At 49.6% G+C, this 22,500-nt stretch overlaps 1 protein-coding gene across 3 annotated transcripts in view; it reads left to right on the top strand.

Annotated features, from left to right (window-relative positions):
- lama5 (laminin, alpha 5) overlaps nucleotides 1-22,500 on the top strand; it is a 74,440-nt gene that overhangs the window by 11,568 nt on the left and 40,372 nt on the right. For all 3 annotated transcript variants that reach the window (XR_013973681.1, XM_080899171.1, XM_080899170.1), the window contains exons 3-12: nucleotides 12,176-12,293; nucleotides 13,154-13,272; nucleotides 13,548-13,718; nucleotides 14,452-14,549; nucleotides 19,114-19,229; nucleotides 21,002-21,120; nucleotides 21,196-21,286; nucleotides 21,371-21,505; nucleotides 22,050-22,109; nucleotides 22,327-22,467. Coding sequence is in view for 2 of the 3 variants with exons in the window: in XM_080899171.1 (XP_080755297.1) it covers nucleotides 12,176-12,293; nucleotides 13,154-13,272; nucleotides 13,548-13,718; nucleotides 14,452-14,549; nucleotides 19,114-19,229; nucleotides 21,002-21,120; nucleotides 21,196-21,286; nucleotides 21,371-21,505; nucleotides 22,050-22,109; nucleotides 22,327-22,467 (1,168 nt within the window). In the remaining variant the exon portion in view is untranslated. The remainder of the gene's footprint in view (nucleotides 1-12,175; nucleotides 12,294-13,153; nucleotides 13,273-13,547; nucleotides 13,719-14,451; nucleotides 14,550-19,113; nucleotides 19,230-21,001; nucleotides 21,121-21,195; nucleotides 21,287-21,370; nucleotides 21,506-22,049; nucleotides 22,110-22,326; nucleotides 22,468-22,500) is intronic.

Below are 22,500 nucleotides of genomic sequence, written 5' to 3'. Positions count from 1 at the left end.
GACGGACAAAAGAGGAAAACAGGAAGACGAAGCCTGATGAGCACGCGGTGACAGAAATAAGAGGACGTAGCGGCGGAGGCCGGAAGAATGATTCCGACTGTTGGAGCTCAAAGCGAACGCTACGAGGGAAGCAGGATCTGATCTAAGACACATAAAGAAGGCCTCTGTGCAGCGGCGTGACTCACTGTGGAGACGCCACCGCAGCCCAGCAGAGTGCCGACGACAGCACAGAAATCAAAGCGCTGCACGCAGCTCAGACCTGCGAGGGAGAGAGCAGTCTGTGCTGCTTTATACACTGAAGAAGAACTAAAGCGAGGCTCGGGCCGACCGTTTCCCAGCCTCTCACCCCGTTTCATCATTTCCCGCTCTGCGTGTAATCTGGCGCAGGTCGAAGGTTCAGCTTCCTTCTGCTTTGACCTCTGACCCCAAACGCACAGAAACATGTCCGCTGTACCTGCTCCCTCAGCTTCCTCTGGTCTCCGCTCCCAGAACGTGAAGACGACGTGACGACGATACCTGCCGACTCAGGTGTGAACGTGAGGACAGCGTCTAAACCACGATCTCTGGTTTTGTGGGGATTTCTCGGGCCGTGCTCTGACTAAAGTTTTGTTTCAATGACTCCTCTCAGGACTTTGTTATTGATGCAGAAGAAGAAGGATCGACACAGACACGTGTGTTGCAGGTTGAATGTGCCGTGAAAATAAAGATATGTTAATAGTTGTTTAAACGAGTCCCTAACCTGCTCAACAGCACCTGAAACCACAACGGCCTGAATCTGTTTCCAGCTTGTTCTTATTACTGACCATCAGGTCGTGCTCAGCTGATCGAGAACCTCAAAAATCGACTCAATGATGAAAATTGTTTATCACAGCTTTTTTTGGGCAGTTTGGGAGTGAAATATTGGCTGACCTTGGCTATTTGCAGATCTTTATGGATAAATGAAAATTTAAAGAGTAAAGAAGAGACGGAAAAAAAAAACATCCACGTTATCATTGATGTTGCATAGTTTGTCCACCAGAGGGCGCTCTGCAGCGTCGCTGTCAGCTGATCCCAGGGAACGTAAACGAGTAACCCACGACTGTCACTTGATGTTTAGGTTTCGTGTGTTGGATAACATGATCCATGCGCGTCTTCAGTGAACGAGCTTCAGCTTCGATTCCAGAAATCGGAAAAGTCCAATTTTGGGGGAATGAGCCCTCTGCGATCTGAGCATCCATTCAGCTCCCTCTCTTTGTCTCGCAGTATTTGCTCGCCCTCGTGACCTTCCTTTGATGCCGCAGTGGTGCCGGCCTTCCCGGCGACTCTGCATTCACAGAACCCCTCAATGGGCCTTTTATGGCACCATTGTGTCAGCTGGAGTGTTTGAGCCATTCACAAAGAGCTGGAGAGCAAACATGAGGCAAACAGCTGGATGTGAGTGTCAGAGTCTTCAGACAGGCGGGGGAATGGGATTAACGGGACATTCATTAAAAAGGAGATTAGATGAGTTAATGGGGTTTGTTTGTGATAGATTAACTTCTCTTCCTGTGGTTTATTTACTCATCGGCTGGTTTCTCTGTCCCCCGGATCAGGGTGAAACAGCAGACCCCTCAAAGGGCTTTTAGCCACGCCCCTTCACAAACTTTGTCTTTCAGCACATTTCTAATTCAGGCAGCGGGACAGAGACTTTAGTTTAGCTGCTGAATTAGAAGGCACCAAGAAACTGCACCAAGAAAATATCACAGCCATCAAAAATATGAAATTATTTCTAATTTCAGGAGCTAAACTCTGTAGTTCCTCTGCCGTCCAGCAGAGGCAGTGGTGAGTCAGTCTCCATAGCCTGATGTACAGACTGTTCATGACACCTGTACAGGGGGAGGACGTTTCTATAACTCACCTGTTTGCATGATTAGGGGCGGGGTTTTGTTTTGTTTGTACACAAATAGAATCAACAACACCAACAATAATAATAATGTAAAGTTTAAATGTCACCTCCCCTATAACATCAACAGGTTAGCAGCACGGACACACAAGTTACATACAATCATTTACAATATAATAAATATACTGTTAGAAATTAAAAGTATTGAGTGCAGCGATGGACTGAAGCTGCTGGTAGTCCAATAAACAGGTCCTCTGTATTTAAGAATGTCAGAGTGCAGTTGGTAAATCACTAATCACATATACACACTTATACATACAGAGATGTGTATTATATATTCACATTAACAAGATTCAGGGTTTTCTAAAAAAGAGGAGCAGATGAAGAAAGTCTGTTTGAGAAATAGAAACATTTATTTTGAATTAATGAAATTCTATGAAGATATGATTGACATGTAGCAGCCCACACACTAGTACTAGACATTATGTGTGGATAAATGAAAAATTAATGTAATATCAACATACAGGGACAATTTATAGAATGCCGAGCTCTGCTCAGAATATCGACTTCGACTTTCTGCAGACAAATTCAGGATTTTGTGAAATATAATATATGAATATAAAGTGACAGTTTGTTAGCATAACTCTTCTTTTGCTTCTCTTATAAGGTCATCAGAGTGAGATAAGTGTCAGCTGCAAACATCAGAGGGAGTACATTTTTACACACAGTTTCAAAATCATGAATGTAAATTAAAAATAAGAGCGGGCCTAAAACCCCACACACAAGCTCCCTTTGAATTCTGGTTATTAACAATGACCCGTTTTTCTCTTATTGTTATCTAATATTTCCAGTTCCAATTTTATTTAATTTTGTTAAAAGCATTTTAAACTGAACTGTGTCAAACACCTTTGACAAATCTAGGAACAAACTAAGGGAATATGTTTATCATCCAACCCTGTAGAAAGGCCCGCTCTGAAGACATTTTTTCTATAAATCCAGAACAGTGATTATACGATATTATTATCAGACAGATGTTTTCAAATTCTTAGTACTTTGGAAGAAAACAGGTGAGAGGCCGACAGTTAAAGAAACTAGATTTGAATAAAGGACTGTTCTTTTTAAATCTTGTTTTTAAACACAACACGTGTAAAGGGTTCAGTGATAACAGGAGCGACTTGTCTCGCCGTGGTCAGCGGCGTGGTCAACATTTTTAGTGTTATTTGAAAAACCTCTGTAGGAGCTGGAGGGTCAACCACACCTGAACAAGCACAACTGTGGTAAGTGTGGCCTCTGTGACTGACGGGTGGATGCTGACAGGTGGATGCTGAAAAGTGGATGCTGACACACGTGGATGCTGACAGGTGGATGCTGAAAAGTGGATGCTGACACAGGTGCATTCTGACAGGTGGATGCTGACACAGGTGGATGCTGACACAGGTGGATGCTGACACAGGTAGATTCTGACAGGTGGATGCTGACACACGTGGATGCTGACACAGGTGGATGCTGACACAGGTGGATGCTGACAGGTAGATTCTGACAGGTGGATGCTGACACACGTGGATGCTGACACAGGTGGATGCTGACAGGTGGATTCTGACAGGTGGATGCTGACAGGTGGATGCTGACACAGGTGGCTGTAGCTGCTAGCTTCAGCTGAGCTCCACCTCTGGACTGCATTTGGGCTGCTGGAGCCTTCAGGATCATTTAGTGACCAATCATACGTTTGCTATGAGGTGAGATGTGGGCGTGGCCTTCAAAGCACGAGCATTGGGGTTTCCTGTGTCTCTGACAGAAGGTCGGGTTTCAGAGTCCAACTCCACGCTGCAGGAGGAGGAAGAGCGAGTTCGGCTCGACAGAAGGTTTTTTGTGCGCCATCCTCGTCCTCCTGAAGGACGCCACAGACTGCGAGCTGTGTTCTTCCTGCTCGGCCGGCCCAGGCTAAGAATAGTCTGATGCTAATGTCCTGCTGCTGGTGCACAATGAGCTCCTTCAGAGAGACAGAAGAACCAGATTTAACTCTGGTGTTTACTGTGAAACCCTCGGTCACTTATTCTCACTCGCCTCCTCTAAATCTGCTCAGGATATTTTGAACACGTCCCACTCACTGCTGAATTTAACTAGCCGTTATTTTTCACCTCTGCGGCTCCTCCACACTGACCTCCTCTCCACCGCTTCCTGTTGTCCATCCTCCGTCAGTTACGCTGACAGGTGCAGTAATGTGAAGGGGGCAAAGCCACGTGTGTGACTTAGTTTGAGCGCCCTTCTTGTCTTATCTCTGCCTTCAAACGTTGATCCTGCAGGTCTGGAAGGACGGCGTTGGAGGAACACTCAGCAGCCCATCAATCATCTTCATTTATCAGAGTTTTCCATGAATGGAGGGATGAAGGAGGGCAAATACACACTAAAAAACTTGGGCAGGGAGGCAACGGCAGCTCAGAGGAGAGGGAGGGGCTAATGTGACGGTAAATATCGGCCTATCGTTGTTTGAGTTTCTTGTTTTTCAGCCGGGGCTGAAACGAAGGAGAGAGAGGGCGTGGACTTTAGAGGGCACGAGGTCATGCTGTGTGTATTTGTCGTGTTCAGCAACGGAAGCACGTACAGGTCTTTGTTTACACACTGCACAATCTCAGGTTTTTATTTTATTTTGACCTCCTGCTCACGACCTGTGACGTATCCAGAGTATCGGCAGACACGCCTCCTCTATATGTCCCAACGCTGAGGTCATGGAAAATAAAAAAAGCCATGTGGAAGGAGAAGTTTGTCTTCTTCTTAAAGGAAGAGTGTAGTGTGTGTGTGTCTGTGTGTGTGTGTCCAGCTGAAGGCTAATGATAGCAACATGCTAATGCAGAATAGAATGGGTGGGAGTGATCACAGGTGTAAAACGCCATCACACCTGGCCCTGTGGTGCAGGTTGGTGGGTAGGAGTCCGTCGCGTGTAGCTCATAGTTCGCCGTCGGTGCCGGGCTTGCAGGACAAAGCGTGAGGAAGAGGAGGAGGAATGCTCAACAGCTCTTAGTTTTTGTTCACAGAGGCTGACGATTACTGCAGGTGTTCTCACATCAAACACATCTGGACACATCTGTTCTCAGCCTGCTGTCTGAGCAGCCCGACGTAGACTTATACTGGTTTGTGCTGCCATTTAACTGGGACCATTTTCTCTGTTTTCCTGGAGAGCTGGAATGAGATTGGTCAGGGTGTGGAAGCTGAAGAAGAGGGAGGAGGTGTGGGAGTGTTTTCTCAGAGTTGGGTCATAAAGAGGTGGTGGGAGTGGAGGTGGGGTGTGTTTGCGTGCCACCACACGGGCGGAGCTGCAGCTCACTGAGTGCTTACAGAGCAGCAGAGCGTCACCACGGCGTCCACCTCAGTGATGGTTGAAGTAATGGTCGTAGTTTGAGTGACACAGCTGGAGCTGCTGATGAACTTGGCCCTGTTGAAAGCGTTGGAGGACTTCCTGTGATCTCTGAGCGCTCTTCCTCTTCATAAATCTCCACAGCTGTTAAACGGGTGACCCCGTCACCGTCAGTGGGCGTGTTCCACGCTAGGCCATGCTGAGGTGTCCACGGAGGCCTGACAGAAACAAGCTGGCAGCTGCATACATCAGGGCCAACAGCTGGAGGGCCTCAGCACTGCCAGACACCATTAACAGCCAGTCCGTCACACTGGGAATGTTCGGCACGCCGAGGAGACTTCTGTCAGTGTGATGGACATCGCACGGTCAGAAACAGGAAGCTGCTCTCTGTCACTGCTTCAGCAGGGATTTACAAACGTTGTCTTTCTGTTCCAGGCAGAAAAACCGCTGACAGCGTTCATTCGAACCCAAACTAACGGCTAAACCTTGTTAAACTGCTGAACCACAGTCATCAACGTGAAGCTGAGTTTGTCATTGGCCAGAGCCGACTGACCCTCGATCACCAGCTGCAAACGAAAACACCGAGGTCAACGAATCACCATCCGCTCGGCTGCGACGCTTAAACCAGCGTCAGCCTCCAAACTCCGTGAAGCTCGTTACTGATTACTCATCAGTGTGTCACAAACTGAGGAGGAAGAGGAGGGACTGAGATCAGCTGTGATGACCTGTCAGCACTGTGATTGGCCGTCGACATCTTCTCTCACTCTGGATGTTGACCTCTGACCTCTATGTTCATGTTGTGGTCTGGAGCTCATTTCCGTGAACCTCTCTGTACTCGGTCTCTGTTATCGCTCCTCCTCTTCTTCCTCCTCCTGTAATTAAAGAATGTGACCCAGCCGTCTGTTCTGATAATGGCTGGATGGAGCGCATGAAAGAGGAGCGCATCAGGAACGTGGAGAAAGTCGAGGTCACAGGATGGGAAGCCTCCCTTCCTTCTGCTCCGTCCTCCCTTCGTGCTCAGCTGACTTCTCCTCTGAGGGAGGGAGGGTCTTATCTGTCACAAGCTGGAAAAATGTTTCCTTTTTCCAGAACACATGAAACGGCCCGGAGAATGCGTGCAGCGCTGTTAGAAATCCTCACGTCTTCTGCAGTCAAATCCAGAAAAAGTGCAACTTTTAACTGAAAGCTGTGAGATTGTTAGCATAGACTGTAAATAAAGATGTACATAACCACGGTGACATTGGGTATGGAGGATTTGGGCGCTGAGTGCTGAAGATAAGTTTTCCCGTTATGGTTGTAGATGCATTTTTTCTTGGGGGAAATCAGTGTTTCCACCACGGCGACGTTCCTGGAAGGCGCCCTCGTCTCTCGCCCCGACACGTTTGTATGTCGGAGCTTTCGGCGCCGTGCCTAACAGCTGAGGACAGAGCCGTGAACTTTACATGACTGACATGTTTGAGCGTGTACACGCCGGCCGCCTAGGAGCAGGCTGTGGCCTTGACTGCGGTGGAGCTTCAGGATGCGGACTCGTTTCTACGCCCAGGATTTAGGCCTGGAACAGCTTGTAGAAGAATCAGAACCAGCGTTTATGTTTTCATGGATGCGCACTGATCCTCGCTCTGCTCACGGAGGAATTGCGCTTTTTTCATGACCTCGCAGGTCGGCTAGCTCGGGGCTAGCTTTGGCTTTTCCAGCTGTGATGTGGGAGTGCTCCACCAGAGCCCGAAGCCGTGTAATGTTGTGTTTGTGTGTCAGGGCCGCATGATGGCACTTTATAAAAAACGACCTGTTTTTTGTTCTCATGTTTTTCACATCAGAAGCACAAATTTCTTCTCAAAGCTGAACTGAGGTTTTTATCTGAACCTGACTCACAGTGTCTGACGCTTGCTGAGAATGGTAGTTTTAATCAGTAATGCACTATCTACATATCACCAACACGCGGAGCGTCACAGCTGTCACCTGACAGGAACGCCGGTGGCCTTTAAACCTGTGACCGTTCCACCGGGCACCAACGAATCCAGCGTGTTTCACGCCCGGCCACAGAGGCGCCTCGCTTCACACAGCCAAACCTGAAACTGTCACAAAATGTTGTCAGTGAAATCTGAGAGGACTCGGAGACTTTTCCAGGCTGGGAATTGTGACTTGGAATTCCAGCAGAGAATTAGACAGAGATTCCTGACCCCGCCCCCCGCCCGGCCCCCGAGGGGAGAGACGGGGATGTTCCTGTTAGTGCACTAACTTTAAATTCATAACTCAGACCTGATTCCATCTGTTCTCCTCCACTTATCCTTGTCAGGGTCGGGGACAGACAACCATTCATACTACTGTGGGAGCAGAACACACCAGCCTGATGCTGGAATCAAACTCGGGACCTTCTTGCTGCGAGGCATCGGTGCTAACCTGTTTCTGCTGTGCGCTGATTTTGTTCCTGGGTTTATCCGTTCCCATGGAGACTTTAGAAACGTCCTTGAAGGCGCTGAATAGTTTGGATGAATAAATGTTACAGATGGACTGTGATGAATGAAACACACACACAGCAGCTGGCGTGTCTCCTGTACTGATAAACTGTACGAGGAGTGAATCAGTGGTTCTTGTTGTTAGCAGCTGCTCTTTGCTTTGGCCCTGCAGTCCGTCTGCAGACTCAGATTACACAGATTAGAACTCAGATTAGCCACATGGCTGTCCTGCTGACCCCTGAGATGGACTCAGGGAGCACATCTGTGCAGACAGATGCAGCTGCTGCTCGTGTCTTTATAAGACGGCCTACATTTCCGTGAGTTGTGTACTTTATCGAAGTACTCCGATATGTAAATGTCATGTACTCAGAATCTGCACTTTGTTCATATTTCACAGCTTTTAAATGTTCCTGTATTCCACAAAGTGACCAGGTCACATGATCTCTGTGGTGCAGGTGACTATAACCTGCGTGACTTCAGTGCATCAGGTGACCTTCTTACTGCTCTCTTATTGGTGTTTGCTGAAACGTCTCCTCCTCCTCACGCTGTATCTTTGTTGTGCGTCTCCATGCTTATCGCCATAGTTACCTGTGGCACCAGGAATGTGGAGCCACCAAGGAATGTGTACAATTATTAAACCAGTGAGGGGCCAGACACACACAGACACACACACAGAGACACAGACAGACACACACACAGAGACACAGACACACACATGCACACACACACACAGAGACACACACACACACAGAGACACAGACACGCACAGAGACACACGGAGACACGCACAGACACACACACAGACACACAGACACACACATGCACACACACACACAGAGACACACACACACACACACAGAGACACACACACACACAGAGACACAGACACGCACAGAGACACACGGAGACACGCACAGACACACACACACACACACAGACACACACACAGACACACAGACACACACATGCACACACACACACAGAGACACACACACACACACACACAGAGACACAGACACGCACAGACACACACATGCACACACAGACACACAGAGACACACACACACACACACACACAGAGACACAGACACGCACAGAGACACACACACAGAGACACACACACACACACACACATGAAGACACACATGATCGACCCTCGTTAGTTAGACCATGCAGGCCCTAACCGTGAGCTGTGTTGAGGCGGCGTCCTCGCTCCGTGCTGAATCCGGGAAAGTGGGTTTGAATGACCTGCAGATGATCCTGCGGCTCCTGTTTGCCCACAAACACAGACTTAGTCTGATGTTTCCTAAGCACCGAGGTTCAGTCTGATGTTTCCTCAGCACCGAGGTTCGGTCTGATGTTTCCTCAGCACTGAGGCCGTCACTGATCCATAACTGCTGAGGACGTGCGATGGAAAAAGGGTCAGTGAGACTTTTGTTCAGACGAGCTCCCACAGAGAGCCGGAGATGGACAGGGGCGGAAACCAAACCGCGGCACCTCTGAGCCTGCTCCACGTCAGCACATTCACGGTGAAAGCTGCTCTGCGAGGTCCGTCCTGCTCCTCTCTGACTCCAACACTATGATTAAAAAAAAATCTCCAGAATCAACTTCCTGTTTCATTCAATCAGACCTGAAAGCCAAAAACAATAAAAAGGTTCGTTCTCTTGTTTCTTCTATCCAATCAGAACTCACCCAGAGAAAGAGAAAATAAAGGGGGCAGGGGCGTGTTTATGTGGAGCTCTTAAATTTAGCAGGTTAAAGGTCAGAAATGTGTTTTACAACAACAGTTTCTGCTCTGACGGTGGATGGTCATGTGCTCGACTGCACCAGAAGAAGAATCATGCAAAGCTGCTCCAAGAATAGAAATATGGAGTTCTACTGCTGAGACTCTGCAGTCCACGACTTTAAGGCTTTGTTTAAAAAGAGGACAAACTGTTGGACAGATGCAGATGGATGGACGGCCCTCCTGTCCCCGGACTCCCGTCATCGTCAGCCTCTCTGCGTTCCTGCTGTCATCACTTCTGACAGCGCTCGCCTTTAAAAGGAGGAAGTGGAGATGACGGGCCCGAGCTCCGACGACGGCTGATCAAAGACTGGGAGAGACGAAGAGCAGAGATCATCTGCAACTGTCAGGCTGCAAGTGCTCAGGATGACTGATCATCATAATTTACCGTTGTGTTCATTATTATGTTTATTTACTAATGTCGTGAATCATGAGCAGGAACCGCTCAGAGCCACGCCTCTCATCACCTGAGGTAAACTCGACCTGTGAGGCAGCTTTGTGTCCTGACAGTCCTGACAGGGACTAGAAAGAGAGAGCATATTTCTCCTGTTTTGGCTTCCCTTCATTGGCTTCCTGTTAAATCCAGAATTGAATTCGAAATCCTGCTCCTCACATACAAGGTCTTAAACAATCAGGCCCCATCTTATCTTAATGACCTTGTAGTACCATATCACCCTATTAGAGCCCTTCGCTCTCGCTCTGCAGGCCTACTTGTTGTTCCTAGAGTATTTAAAAGTAGAATGGGAGGCAGAGCCTTCAGTTTTCAGGCCCCTCTTCTGTGGAACCAGCTTCCAGTTTGGATTCAGGAGACAGACACTATCTCTACTTTCAAGATTAGGCTTCAAACTTTCCTTTTTGCTAAAGCATATAGTTAGGGCTGGACCAGGTGACCCTGAATCCTCCCTTAGTTATGCTGCAACAGACGTAGGCTGCCGGGGATTCCCATGATGCACTGGGTTTTTCCTTTCCAGTCACCTTTCTCACTCACTATGTATTAACAGACCTCTCTGCATTGAATCATATCTGTTATTAACCTCTGTCTCTCTTCCACAGCATGTCTTTATCCTGTCTTCCTTCTCTCACCCCAACCAATCGCAGCAGATGGCCCCGCCCCTCCCTGAGCCTGGCTCTGCCGGAGGTTTCTTCCTGTTAAAAGGGAGTTTTTCCTTCCCACTGTCGCCAAAGTGCTGCTCATAGGGGGTCATATGATTGTTGGGTTTTTCTCTGTACCTATGAAGCGCCTTGAGGCGACTTATGTTGTGATTTGGCGCTATATAAATTGAATTGAATTGAATTGTGTGTTTCCAGAGGGCCAAGATGACAAACGGACTCAGACTGTGGATGTTAAAGTTCACATCTTTGATCTGAAGCTTTAAAATGTAACAAATCAAATGTTTGAGTTTTTCCACATTAATGAGACTCTGAGCATTTCTCTGCTCAATGGGTGCTTATTTTTAGGTACGGTGGGACCGATGAAGGCTTTGGCATCATTCAGGTGTGAGCCAGGAACGTGTGAAGCTTTGAACCAATCAGCAGTGAGCTGTGAGCGAGGCCTCACACGGGACGTCAGAGCTCGTGTTATCGCGTTTCTTTGTCGCTTTAGTTTGTTCTGCTGCAGCTGGGGAGTGATCTCAAGGTCAGACACAACGGTTTGTCATCACCGTCCAATCAGCTTTGGGAATGAACGGGGGGGTGATGGGTGAGGAGAAAAGGTGTCGGCAGGAGCACGTTAGGAGCTCCGGCTCAGCTCTGTGACGGCAGCTGATGACACGTGCGCCTCCTCACAGAGGTCAGCTGTTTAGCTCTGAGCAAGCCAGCGTCTCCCTGAGCAGCTCTCTAACGTTCATCTCCATCCAGCCCACTCCTTCTTTCTTCTTCAAAATGCATTTATATTTAATATTTTCTAGACAAGAAACTACAAGTATTTTTCTACAGAATCATACATGTGCACTTCATATTTATACTTGATATTTATCTTTCATCTTTTTGTTGTATTGTGACTTTATTCTGGTTGCGCCTCCTGGGCCCTGTGTACGTCCTGCATCCTCGCCCACAGTGACAGTACATTTTCTGTTCATCCTCTCCAAACGTCGACCTCAAACGCAAACTCTAAAACCTGCAGTTCCTCTAGCGTCCAGCAGAGGCTGCAGTGAGTCCTGTGCAGTGAAGCCTGCGCTTCAGCTGAGGCTCAGAGCGAAGGATAGTGATTGGATGTTGCTGTGATGCTGTCACAGCCTGTGGATGCAGCTAACATGCTCACATCAAAGACAGGATGGTGATGGAGTCACCTGGTACTGGTTACTGATCCACCCTCGCTGCAGTAGCTCGTTAGCTAACGACAGAACTGCAGCCAGAAAAACTTTTTGAAATTAAAAGCTGAAAGGTGTTTTTTATGTTGTTGTGTCATTATTGTGAAAACTCAACATCTCAGTGATTTAGTGGTTTTGATGATGGTTCATAAATGATGGCACACTGCTGCCCCTGTATAAACTGGCTGTCTTTGCTTGGTGTCGGGTCGAGTTTGTAACATCACACAGCGCTGACGCAGACGCAGAGTCCAGGAAGCAGTGAACAGCGCCGTCTTCTCCCTCCTTTTAGTCTTGTCGTTTTGTTTTTTCTTGTTTTTCCTGCTTTAAAGTGAGTCCTGCTGTTCCTCCATCGACGGTCCAAACCAGGTCAAAGTGCTTTTCATCAGCGTTTCTTCTTCTTCGGTATCTCTGCAGCTCTTCCACGTGGCATACGTGCTGATCAAATTCGCCAACTCTCCGCGGCCTGACCTCTGGGTTCTGGAGAGATCCGTGGACTTCGGGCAGACCTACCAGCCGTGGCAGTACTTCGCCTGTGAGTAACAGCACACGCTTGCATGCATGTTCACCTGTACGACCCCGACAGCTGAGGACCGAACTCTGTCAGATTCCAGTGTCCTGACCTCCTGTGGGTCACCCTAACTCTTCTTCTAACCTCAGTTAAATAGCAGCCCGGGGGCCGGGGGGAGGGGCATTACATCACAGGCCTGCCAGCTGATTGGCTGTGGCAGCCGTCAGTTCAGGTGAGCTGGAGGGGAATTCCAGGACTGTTGCCAGCAGGTCGCAGCGTGATGTTTAACTAGCAGATGTGTGCCTCATTCAGACTCACACCAGGTGTCTGAGGTGGTGGCAGATAAATGAAAAGGTGACGGCTTAATGCAGGCGTTCATATCATAAATGTGGTTAGCTTGACTTTTAATTTGAAAGAATGCTGCAGAATAATCTCTGCACCTCTGTTTTCTCTCTTCTACCAGGGTCTGTGCTGGTACTGGTGCAGTAACTGGTGCTAAGATCAGCCTATAGTTCAGAAGCTCTGAGAAGCGGACATTACATAGGATTACTCGCAGTATTTCGGGGTATTTCCATGTAGAATTTAGGGCTGTATCCACCAATCACTGGTGAATTTCTTGCCTTAGCTCCTCCCACATCTGCTGACATCACTATCCTGCTATGGGCCCAGCCACAGTGTGATGCTGTGCTTTTCTGAGCTTTTTGAGGATGAGCACCTGTAGTTTCTGTTGACAATGTGTGGAAACAGCTGAACGGTGTTCACTAACATGACTCCAGCTGTGATGTTAGGGTTTGAGAGCAGCTGCTTGGAGATGCTCTAATCATCAACTGAAGTGGATCCTGAGGACGCCTCACACTTTTCTGTTTTCGTGTGTGTGTGTGTAGCCTCCAAGAGAGACTGCATCGAGCGTTTTGGACAGAGCACCATTGAGAGGATCAGCCACGATGATGACATCGTCTGCACCATCGAGTATTCACGCATCGTGCCGCTGGAGAATGGAGAGGTGAGACAATCACGTGATCAGATTACAACGACTCTGTAACGAGATCAGGTTAGCTGGGAGAAAGATGAGTGAGGAGGACGTAGAAATCTATCAGCCAAAGGAACGAGCGAGTGGTCCAAATGGATAAATAATGCTCAGAAAGTGAGAAAAAAGCAGACAGTGACTAAAGGTTGAAATTCTGAGCTGTTAGCTAACATCAGTTCAAGGAATTGGTCAGCTGACCCGAGGAACGATCAGCTGCCAGGTGTTTGCAGGTTTCGTGTCTTTGTCCTCAGATCGTCGTGTCTTTGGTGAACGGCCGTCCCGGGGCGATGAACTTTTCGTACTCGCCAGTACTGAGGGAGTTCACCAAGGCCACAAACATCAGGCTCCGCTTCCTGAGAACCAACACGCTGCTGGGTCACCTGATGGGCAAGGCGCTCCGCGACCCCACCGTCACCCGCAGGGTAAGGCACCGCAGCAAACCAATCATCAGTCAGCACACAGTGACATCATAGTTTGCTGATTTGCTGCTGTTGGGTGTTTACTGCTACATGTTGCGTTTTCTGGACTGATCACAACAAACAGTAAAGATGAGCTCATGCTCCTCAAGTCTGTTAAATGAATCCTACAAGGCTGTAAGATGGATGGATGGATGGTTGGATGCATGGATGGATGAAGGCATGGATGGATGCATAGATGTTTGGATGGATGGATGGTTGGATGCATGGATGGAGGCATGGATGGATGGATGGATGCACGGCTGGATGGTTGGAGACATGGATGGATGGTTGGATGGATGGAAGGTTGGACGCATGGTTGGATGCATGGATGGTTGGATGGATGCATGGATGGTTGGATGGATGGATGCATGGATGGATGCATGGATGGATGGTTGGATGCATGGATGGATGCATGGATGGTTGGATGGATGCATGGATGGATGGTTGGATGCATGGATGGATGCATGGATGGTTGGATGGATGGATGTGATACGCCTTCACAACAAGAGACGTCATCAACATCTGGACGTTTAGGAAAGCGATGCAGAGAACTTGGTGTCAAATTGTGATGAAGAGTCAGTGTGTGAGTTGTCCCAGCATGAGTCTTGTTGTTCTTTGAAGTGACTGTAGGCAGCAGAGAACCCTGAAGCTGCCAGCAGTGTTTCTGAGTCAGCTCCTGCTGTGATCTGTGTTCTAGTATTACTACAGCATCAAAGACATCAGTATCGGAGGACGCTGTGTGTGCAACGGGCATGCTGAGGCCTGCAACGCCAAAGACCCCAGCAACCCCTACAAGTAAGATTTAACTCACACACACACACACTCGTTCACTGTGTTTGTCTCTTGGAGTCACACACACACACACACACACACACACACACACACACACACACACACACACACACACACACACACACACTCACCTCTTTTCCCGGAGCTGTGATCTGAAAGGCGTCAGGTACTCCTGTGTGAGGGTTGGCTGTGTGCCACGCTCTTATAAATTTGCATACCTGCGATGGAAATAAATGCTAGCTGTGTTTGAGCATGTGCTGGCAAACGAGGGTACAGCTGGCATTCAGAGGAGCTCAGCATGGCCTCACAGAACCTGCAGCTGCTCAGTAAACTCCGTCACCACGTACGTCTGAGCAAAGCTCGCCTGGATGTCAGATACAGGTGAGCTACAGCTAGCAGCGTAATCACTCTGGAGTTGTCCAAACCACAAAACTAGGAAACTCTTTCAAAGAGGCCACGCCCCCAGATATGACAACTTTAATCCAGCTTAAACAGGTGAGTCATGGAAACATGTTCCCTTGTACAGGTGTTGTGAAGATGGAAGTGATCCACAGCAGGGCTCTAGAGTGCGACCAATTTGACTTTTAAATATAAATGAATTTTGCCAGAATCTCAGGTTAAAGCTCACAAAACTATTTCAACAACCACCAAACAGTGAATGAGAGCAGGTAACGGACTCCACTCAAAGACGTAAACACAGAGCGGACCGACGCATCAGAATCAGCGTTCTCTTTCTCGGCTTTCTCACCCGACGGCCCGTACACGGACACGCCGTCGGGGCTGAAAGCCGACAGCTCGCTGACTCTGATGCGTCGGGTCTGCGCTGTGTTTACGTCTTTTTTACGCTCGATTCTGAGCTGCAGGTTTTATCTCTCTCCAACCAAAATTCATTGAACCAGAAGCAAAAGAAGATCCAAACTACACTTCACGTTTGATAAACGTCATCATGGATTCACTCTGACCTTTGCTGTTTTGCTTCCACCATGATAAAAATCACACTTCATGCACAGCTCTCTCTCTCTGTCAAATCTTTCATTCACCTGTCACCCACAGAGCTGCCACAAACGATTATTTTGACAGTCGACTAGTCAGATCATCATCCATTGGACGTAAAACGTTCTGCTCTCATATAACTATCATTAGCTTACAGCTTGAAGTGTTTAAGGCGCTAACTAAAAATAAAGACAAGATGATATGAACGGCTGTGTGCAGGCAGGAGGAGGACCCAAAGTGCAGACTCCGGAGACAAACGTGAACTCAAACAGCTTTAATGCTGAACTCAAAGTAACAAACGTCCAAAATACAAACAATAAACACAGGCAGACAGAACACACAGCATGAATGAGGGTAGACACATCCTCGCATGAAAATATCTTAAAAGTTTATTTTGTGACCCAGAAAGAGTAATATTTCAAACTCCGCCCCTCTGCGTTGCTCCCAGATATCCCAGAATCCAGAAATGGATTCTGGGATATTGCATTTCGCCATTTCGAGCTGATTGGAGACCAGAACAGCCAATCAGATTTTTTTGCATCCAAGTCTGTGATTGGCTGGTTTTGTGGCACAAATATAACGGTGTAGAGAAAGAGCTGCTCGCGCACGGGCAGAAATGTTGAGAGCGCGAACGACACAATGCGAGCGAGCGCAAATGCAAAAACTGAGCGAGGGGCTGCTGTTGTGTGTGCGTGTGTGTGCGCGTGCGTGCGTGCGTGTGTGTGTGTGTGCGTGCGTGCGTGCGTGTGTGCGTGCGTGCGTGTGCGTGCGTGTGTGCGTGCGTGCGTGCGTGCGTGTGTGTGCGTGCGTGCGTGCGTGTGTGTGTGTGTGTGTGTGTGCGTGTGTGTGCGCGTGCGTGCGTGCGTGTGTGTGTGTGTGTGTGTGCGTGTGTGTGCGCGTGCGTGCGTGCGTGTGTGTGTGTGTGTGCGCGTGCGTGTGTGTGTTAAGACTTAAGCCGGTGTTTAGCTGTCATCATTACAGAAACATGAATACGCGTCTGTTTCCTCTGCATGCACAGACGTGCAGTCCTGCTGTTTGTTTTCCATTTCTTTCCTGTGCGCAGTGCAAATTATTACCCATGCATCATGTCACTCACAAACACACACACACACACACACGTACAGACTCATTGAGGGAGTGTGGACACAGCTTGGTGCGGAGCTGCTTTTAAACATGATTCATTTGCGATTTGAGGGGGAGATGTGATGCACAGCAGAGACACTCGCAGCTGCTGGGACTCTTTCCGCCGTCACGCCGACATCCTGGAGATATTTAAGCTGCGCGTTAATTGACAGTCGATAAAGACATCCAGGTGGCTCCATTTCCAGTTGTTAACCCTGAGGTCAGGAAATCTCTGGGGCTACAAATCAGTGACAGAGCTCAAGCTTTCCCTCATATTTCTGTTTCGTGGTTTCAACAGGCAGCAGTTTGTTTCATTTACATTCCAAAGCTGGAAGTTCAAATCTGTAGAGGCGCGAAGCTGCAAACTTCCTGCTGCACAACCTGAAGAGAATAAAGACTGTGAGTGAAAGGGAGGACGTGTGGTTGGTGTCTCTGCTCCAGGCACAGCTCTCCTGACATTTGTGCCAAACTGAATGAAGAGATATGATGATGTTACCGAGTTTAGTGCACATGTCGCTCCCAGCAGGAAGTAGTGTGTTTCGGTCTGCGTGGTGTAGCGGGCAGGTACCGGCTCACAGACTCGGTGCCGTGGTGTTCAGCTGATGCTGGGGTTTGTATGAAATGGTCCTCGGGGCTGCAGCTCTGAGAGGCCGCAGGCGCCGTGCAGCTGCACTGGTGGCTTTCCTGGTTTAAACTGCGGTTTATCGCTGAGCGCAGCAGTCCTGAGCTCGCCAGGTCTCTCATCAGTCAGAGAAGCGTGGAACTTCACCTGTGATGGAAAAGGAAGGGTGGAGGAGAGAGGGAGGGCACTCCACCATGGGCTCAGTCTGAAGCCTTCGTGTGCTCAGAACAATGTATGAAACTCCGGGGCAGCATCAGTGTCCCTGGACAAAGTGGTGCAGCTGGAGATGAGCAGACGGGGCTGCCGTCAAATGAAGGCTCAATAAAAATAATAGAAATTCCATGTGCAGCATGTCTGTGTTGTTGCAGAACCCTTCCTGTGTTTTATGACCTTTAACCTGCTGCTGATGAGCCCAGCTGTGCAGCGTCTGCTCACCTGCAGCCTTCAAACGTGTCCAGGCTGACGCTGCTCTGCATTCCTGCGCTCTGACACAAAGCGAGGTCAGGAGAGATTTATTCGAATTCCTTTATCGCTCTGACGCCTGCCTGCACACCGCAGCCAAAGACACGACCTGCTCTGGTTCCCGGACGTGTTCGCCGACCCTCATTCATCCCATTATTGGAATGTTTGAACATTTTGATAAGAACATAAACCACACGCCTGCTCCGTGCCTCTGTTTAAAATACCCGAATGCTCGTCATACCCACAGTTTGCCACAGCTGAAGGAGCTGAACGCCGCTTCCAGAGCACGCTCGCTTTTTAGAGTTTTAAACAGTCTGCAAGTCAGAGCTCAGGCGACCTCGCTGACGGGTTAGACACACTTCTGATCGTCAGTGTGTGCTCACACGGATGCTTTGTTTGTTGTTCTCTCATTAATTCAATGAAGCAGCTGGAATCAGCAGGCCAATCACAGCAGAGTCTGCGTTGACGCGAGGTGGACTCCTGAGGATGTGCACGTCAGAGCTTCAGAGCGCTCGTGGTTCTGACGGATTATCACTGAATATGTGCCGCGACCACACACACACACACACACACACACACCAGCTGTGAATGAAGAATCCAGATGTGGCCCCTGAGCTGTGATCCTGAACTGAAGGTGAAACCAAACATCAATCTGAGAGCAGCTGTAAAGCGCACGCAGCGCCAAGCGCGCCTCTGACACGTCAGGGTTACACACAGGAAATATCATCTGTGTGATGTCACATATTTACGTGTGACCAGCAGGTTTCACCTGTCACACCAAGCTCTGCTGGCTTTCTGCTGCAGCTCTGCGTTATTCACACATCCGGTGTAAGAAGAGCGTGCTGGGCCTCGCCTCCGCAGAGATCCAGTGCACACAGCGTTGGTTCAGCTCGCTGAGATGAGCGCGGCGTGAGGTCTGCAGAAGCGACACACTGGACTCGCCCTCGGGCTGTTTGCCAGGAACGCACACTCAGATATTACACAGCCATCGCACACACTGACACACAGGACTGAGGATTGAGTTCAAGGCCAGCGCATTCCTGCCGTAAACACGCCTGACGAGCCGATCTCTGTCTGCGCTTTATCGCTCACACTTTACGTGATCGCACAGCTGCTGGAGCCCAGACAGGAAGTACCGAACCAGGTGGAAGCGCACCATTTAATGTCGTTTCCTTGAAGCAGCTGACCTCCAGATGTCGAGGTGGCCGGAGACGGTGACGGGCAAGCAGATCAAACTGTAACTGAGTACCTTTACTCAAGTACTTTGCTGAAGTACGGCTTTAATGTACTTTAATGAAGCATGGATGCAGACGTCATATTGTGTGTGCGCGCGTGTGTGCATTAACCCTTTCACTCTGTTGTTTACAGGTTGCAGTGCGACTGTCAGCATCACACCTGCGGCGTATCTTGTGACCAGTGTTGCCCTGGATACCACCAGTTGGCATGGAAACCAGCCACGACCTACAGTGCCAACGAGTGTGAACGTGAGTGCGTGCAAACACACAGACACACACACGGGGTCGTGACCCCTGCAGAGAAATGTGCTTCCTGCGTGGGGTCAGGTGACCTCGCGGGTCCGTGTGAATTAAGAACATCCTCGCTGGGCTTTTCAATCTGCCGCTCGTCCGCTGTGACGGGCAGCTCCGCCCATGTGCTCTGGCCATCTTTGCTGATTCGATGAAAGCCCAGTCGCCACGATTTAAGAGCCTGCGTGTGTTCCTCGTTTTCTGCCCGGTGTTGTAGGTCCAGGTGTGTGTTCAGAGGTCTGTGTGTGGGGGCTTCAGGTAAACGTCAGTGTTGAGGTTTCCATCCACAAACAGTAAACTGTGTGTCTCCATCCACTGAGCTGATGTGAGCAGGATCTGTACCAGCTGTTTCCACCTCCAGGCTGGCTCCAATTGGTGACAGTGGGGGGCCCACGGCACACCCATGTTTGTGTCTGTGGAAAGCCTCATCTGTAGAGTTCAGGTGTGTTTTTGAGTGGTCAAAGGTTAAATGACTACATCGTGTGGCGCTCAGCGTCTGATCCTGTTCAGAGCTCTGCTTATGTGTACACGAGAGCGCCGTCTGTTATCAGAGCTGCAGTTATATTTAACAAAGACCAACAAGGGTATCAGTGAGGTCACCGGAGGTCGCCGAGGGTCGGCCCGGAGCCGCCGTCAGAGGGGGAGGCGTCGGTCTGTAAAAACGGAAACAGCTGTTTCTGTTCTAGGTGTGAGGCTCCGCCTCCTGAGCACGCTCACAAACATACAGACTGTCCTTAATAACTTACCTGTCTTGTTATTTTAAATGCTGGCTCCTGCTCGGGTGTGAGAACAACCCCCCACTTAATCCTAGCGTGGAACATGTGACACGTGTGAACTTTGTCCCAGATAGCGGAGAGCACAGCAGAGGTCCAGACGGACTCTCGGGAGCGCTTATCTGCCTCTCAGCGTCCGGGCGGTGCCGGCTGAATAAACCAGCACTCCTCATCCTGCAGCCCAATAATGACGGCAGGTTCCTCCGAGCCGGCAGCGTCTGAGTCTGTCTCCACAGAAACCGCTCGCAGGTGTTATCGGGCGTTTCAGACAGATTAGAAATGTCTGAAACGCCCGTCCCGCCCTTTCCCAGGATCAGCATGCAGTTTACACAACATTCCAAAGCTGGAACGTTTTTCTGGGATTACTGTGGATAACTGTGTGTGCTCCACACAGGTAAACGCTGCTGCCTTCGTCTCACGTGTGGGAATAACAGCCTCAACATCACACCTGGAAGCTACCTGAGCTCATGGTGCAGATGTGGCAGCAGCTGGAGGAGCAGCCTGACTGTAATCAGACATGAAACAGTGTGTGCGTGTTTGACTTTGTGTTCAGACAAACGTGTGATCATGTGACCCTCGGCGGCCTGTAATCTGCTAAACAGCGCCTGTCACAGGAAACAGGAAGAGCTGAGCAGACGAGTGCAGAGTTTACCTTAATGATCGAGTGTGTGCTGTCGGGGTTTCCCCCAGGGGTGTGTGTGTGTGTGCGTGTGTGTGTGTGTGCGTGCGTGTGTGCGTGCGTGCGTGTGTGTTGGTTAGAGGAATGAGAGGTGCTGATTGGTCAATGATGTCGTGCGTGACGCAGCCAGCTGTGTCTTCTTCGTGGTTTCCTCTGAATCTCAGGAGTGACTCTCGAGTGTGAATGAGGATGTAAATGAAGCGCAGGTGTATCCTGGTCACACCTGCGAGTGTTTCTTCTTCAGGTGTGTCTTCACCTGTCTGTGTTCTCACCTGCAGCCTGCAACTGCCACCGTCACTCTTTCGACTGTTACTATGACCCCGAGGTGGACGAGAGGAGAGCCAGCCTCGACATCCATGGACACTACAGAGGGGGCGGAGTCTGCCTCAACTGTCAGGTACCTGACACACCTGAAACTGTGTTAGTGTGTGACCTGCGATGACTGACTGTAATGGGAACTTTTCCCTCTCAGCATCACACCACTGGAGTCAACTGTGAGCGCTGCGTCCCCACCTACTACAGGTCACCTGACCACGCCATCGACTCGCCGCTGGCCTGCTCACGTGAGCCTGACACACACACACACACACACACACAGAGGTCATCTTCTTCAGTCCCATCCTCCTAATCTCTCGTCCCGCCCACAGCCTGTGACTGTGATGTGGAGTTTACAGACGGTACCTGTGAGGATCTGACCGGGCGATGTTTCTGCAAACCGAACTACACCGGGGAGAACTGTGACTCGTGCGCCGCCGGCTTCACCGGCTTCCCCGAGTGTTACCGTGAGTTTCACAAACACCTCAAAGCCAGCGGGTCACTTCCTGGAGGGTTCCCTGCAGCTTCAGCCTCAAACAAATGCACTCACTAGGTGCTGTGAACACAGCTGCTGTGGGCGCCCTGCGGGTGGCGCTGTGCTGCAGACCCAGGAACTTTGTTTGACTGACACATAACCAGAACAAAAGGGGAGGAACAAAGACACACAGCAGCAGGCAGAGGACCACGAGGGACGGGAGGGGCGGGTACAGGTGTGGGCGGGGCTCTAGTATAGGAAGTTAAACTAGAAGAACACGTATGGACAGACTAGCCCTCTTAACCTAAACTCCCTCTAACATTGGAACTGCAGCGATCATAAGTACAGTACAGCCGAACAGCTCAGAGGATTCGAGGTTCACTAAAGGAGCCCAAAGAAGTTTGATCGCAGCTTTTTATGACTGTAAATTTAGAAGAAAGCAGATCACAACCAAAGAATTCACATCCACAAATCACATCAGAGCAGGCTCACCGCTGTGCTTACACAACCTGACCTCTGCTGTCTCTGCCCTACAGCCAGCCCCACACACCCCACCACCATCAACGGGGAGGCCAGACCAGCAGGAGAGATCATCAGTGAGTGTGCAACACACACACGTGTCTGTGCTGCTAAATATAAGTGATGTGTTTAGTGCACAGACGGTTTCACTGATAAACACAGATCTGTCAGCTGACCTTGACTTCAGCGTGGATGTTCCACGCTCTCCTGCAGCCACTCGCTCAGGTTTGCAGGAGGAGCCTGAGGTGAGTTCACTGAGAGGAACGTCTAAGCGAGGCTGTGTTCTGTGTGCAGACTGCGAGTGCAGCGCCGCAGGAACCGTGGAGAACTCGTGCAGGGCCGACCCTCGGACCGGGACCTGCATCTGCAAACCGGGTTTCACCGGAGACCACTGCGACGCCTGCGCGCCGGGCTTCTACGGGCTCAGCTGTGAGGGTGAGACGTGCACATTTAACACGTCAGGAACAT

Source organism: Rhamphochromis sp. 'chilingali' (genome assembly GCF_963969265.1).
Source record: "Rhamphochromis sp. 'chilingali' genome assembly, chromosome: 12".
NCBI classification, from domain to species: domain Eukaryota; kingdom Metazoa; phylum Chordata; class Actinopteri; order Cichliformes; family Cichlidae; genus Rhamphochromis; species Rhamphochromis sp. 'chilingali'.
Note: the sequence above shows the minus strand (reverse complement) of the source record. Positions and strands in the feature narration are given on the sequence as shown.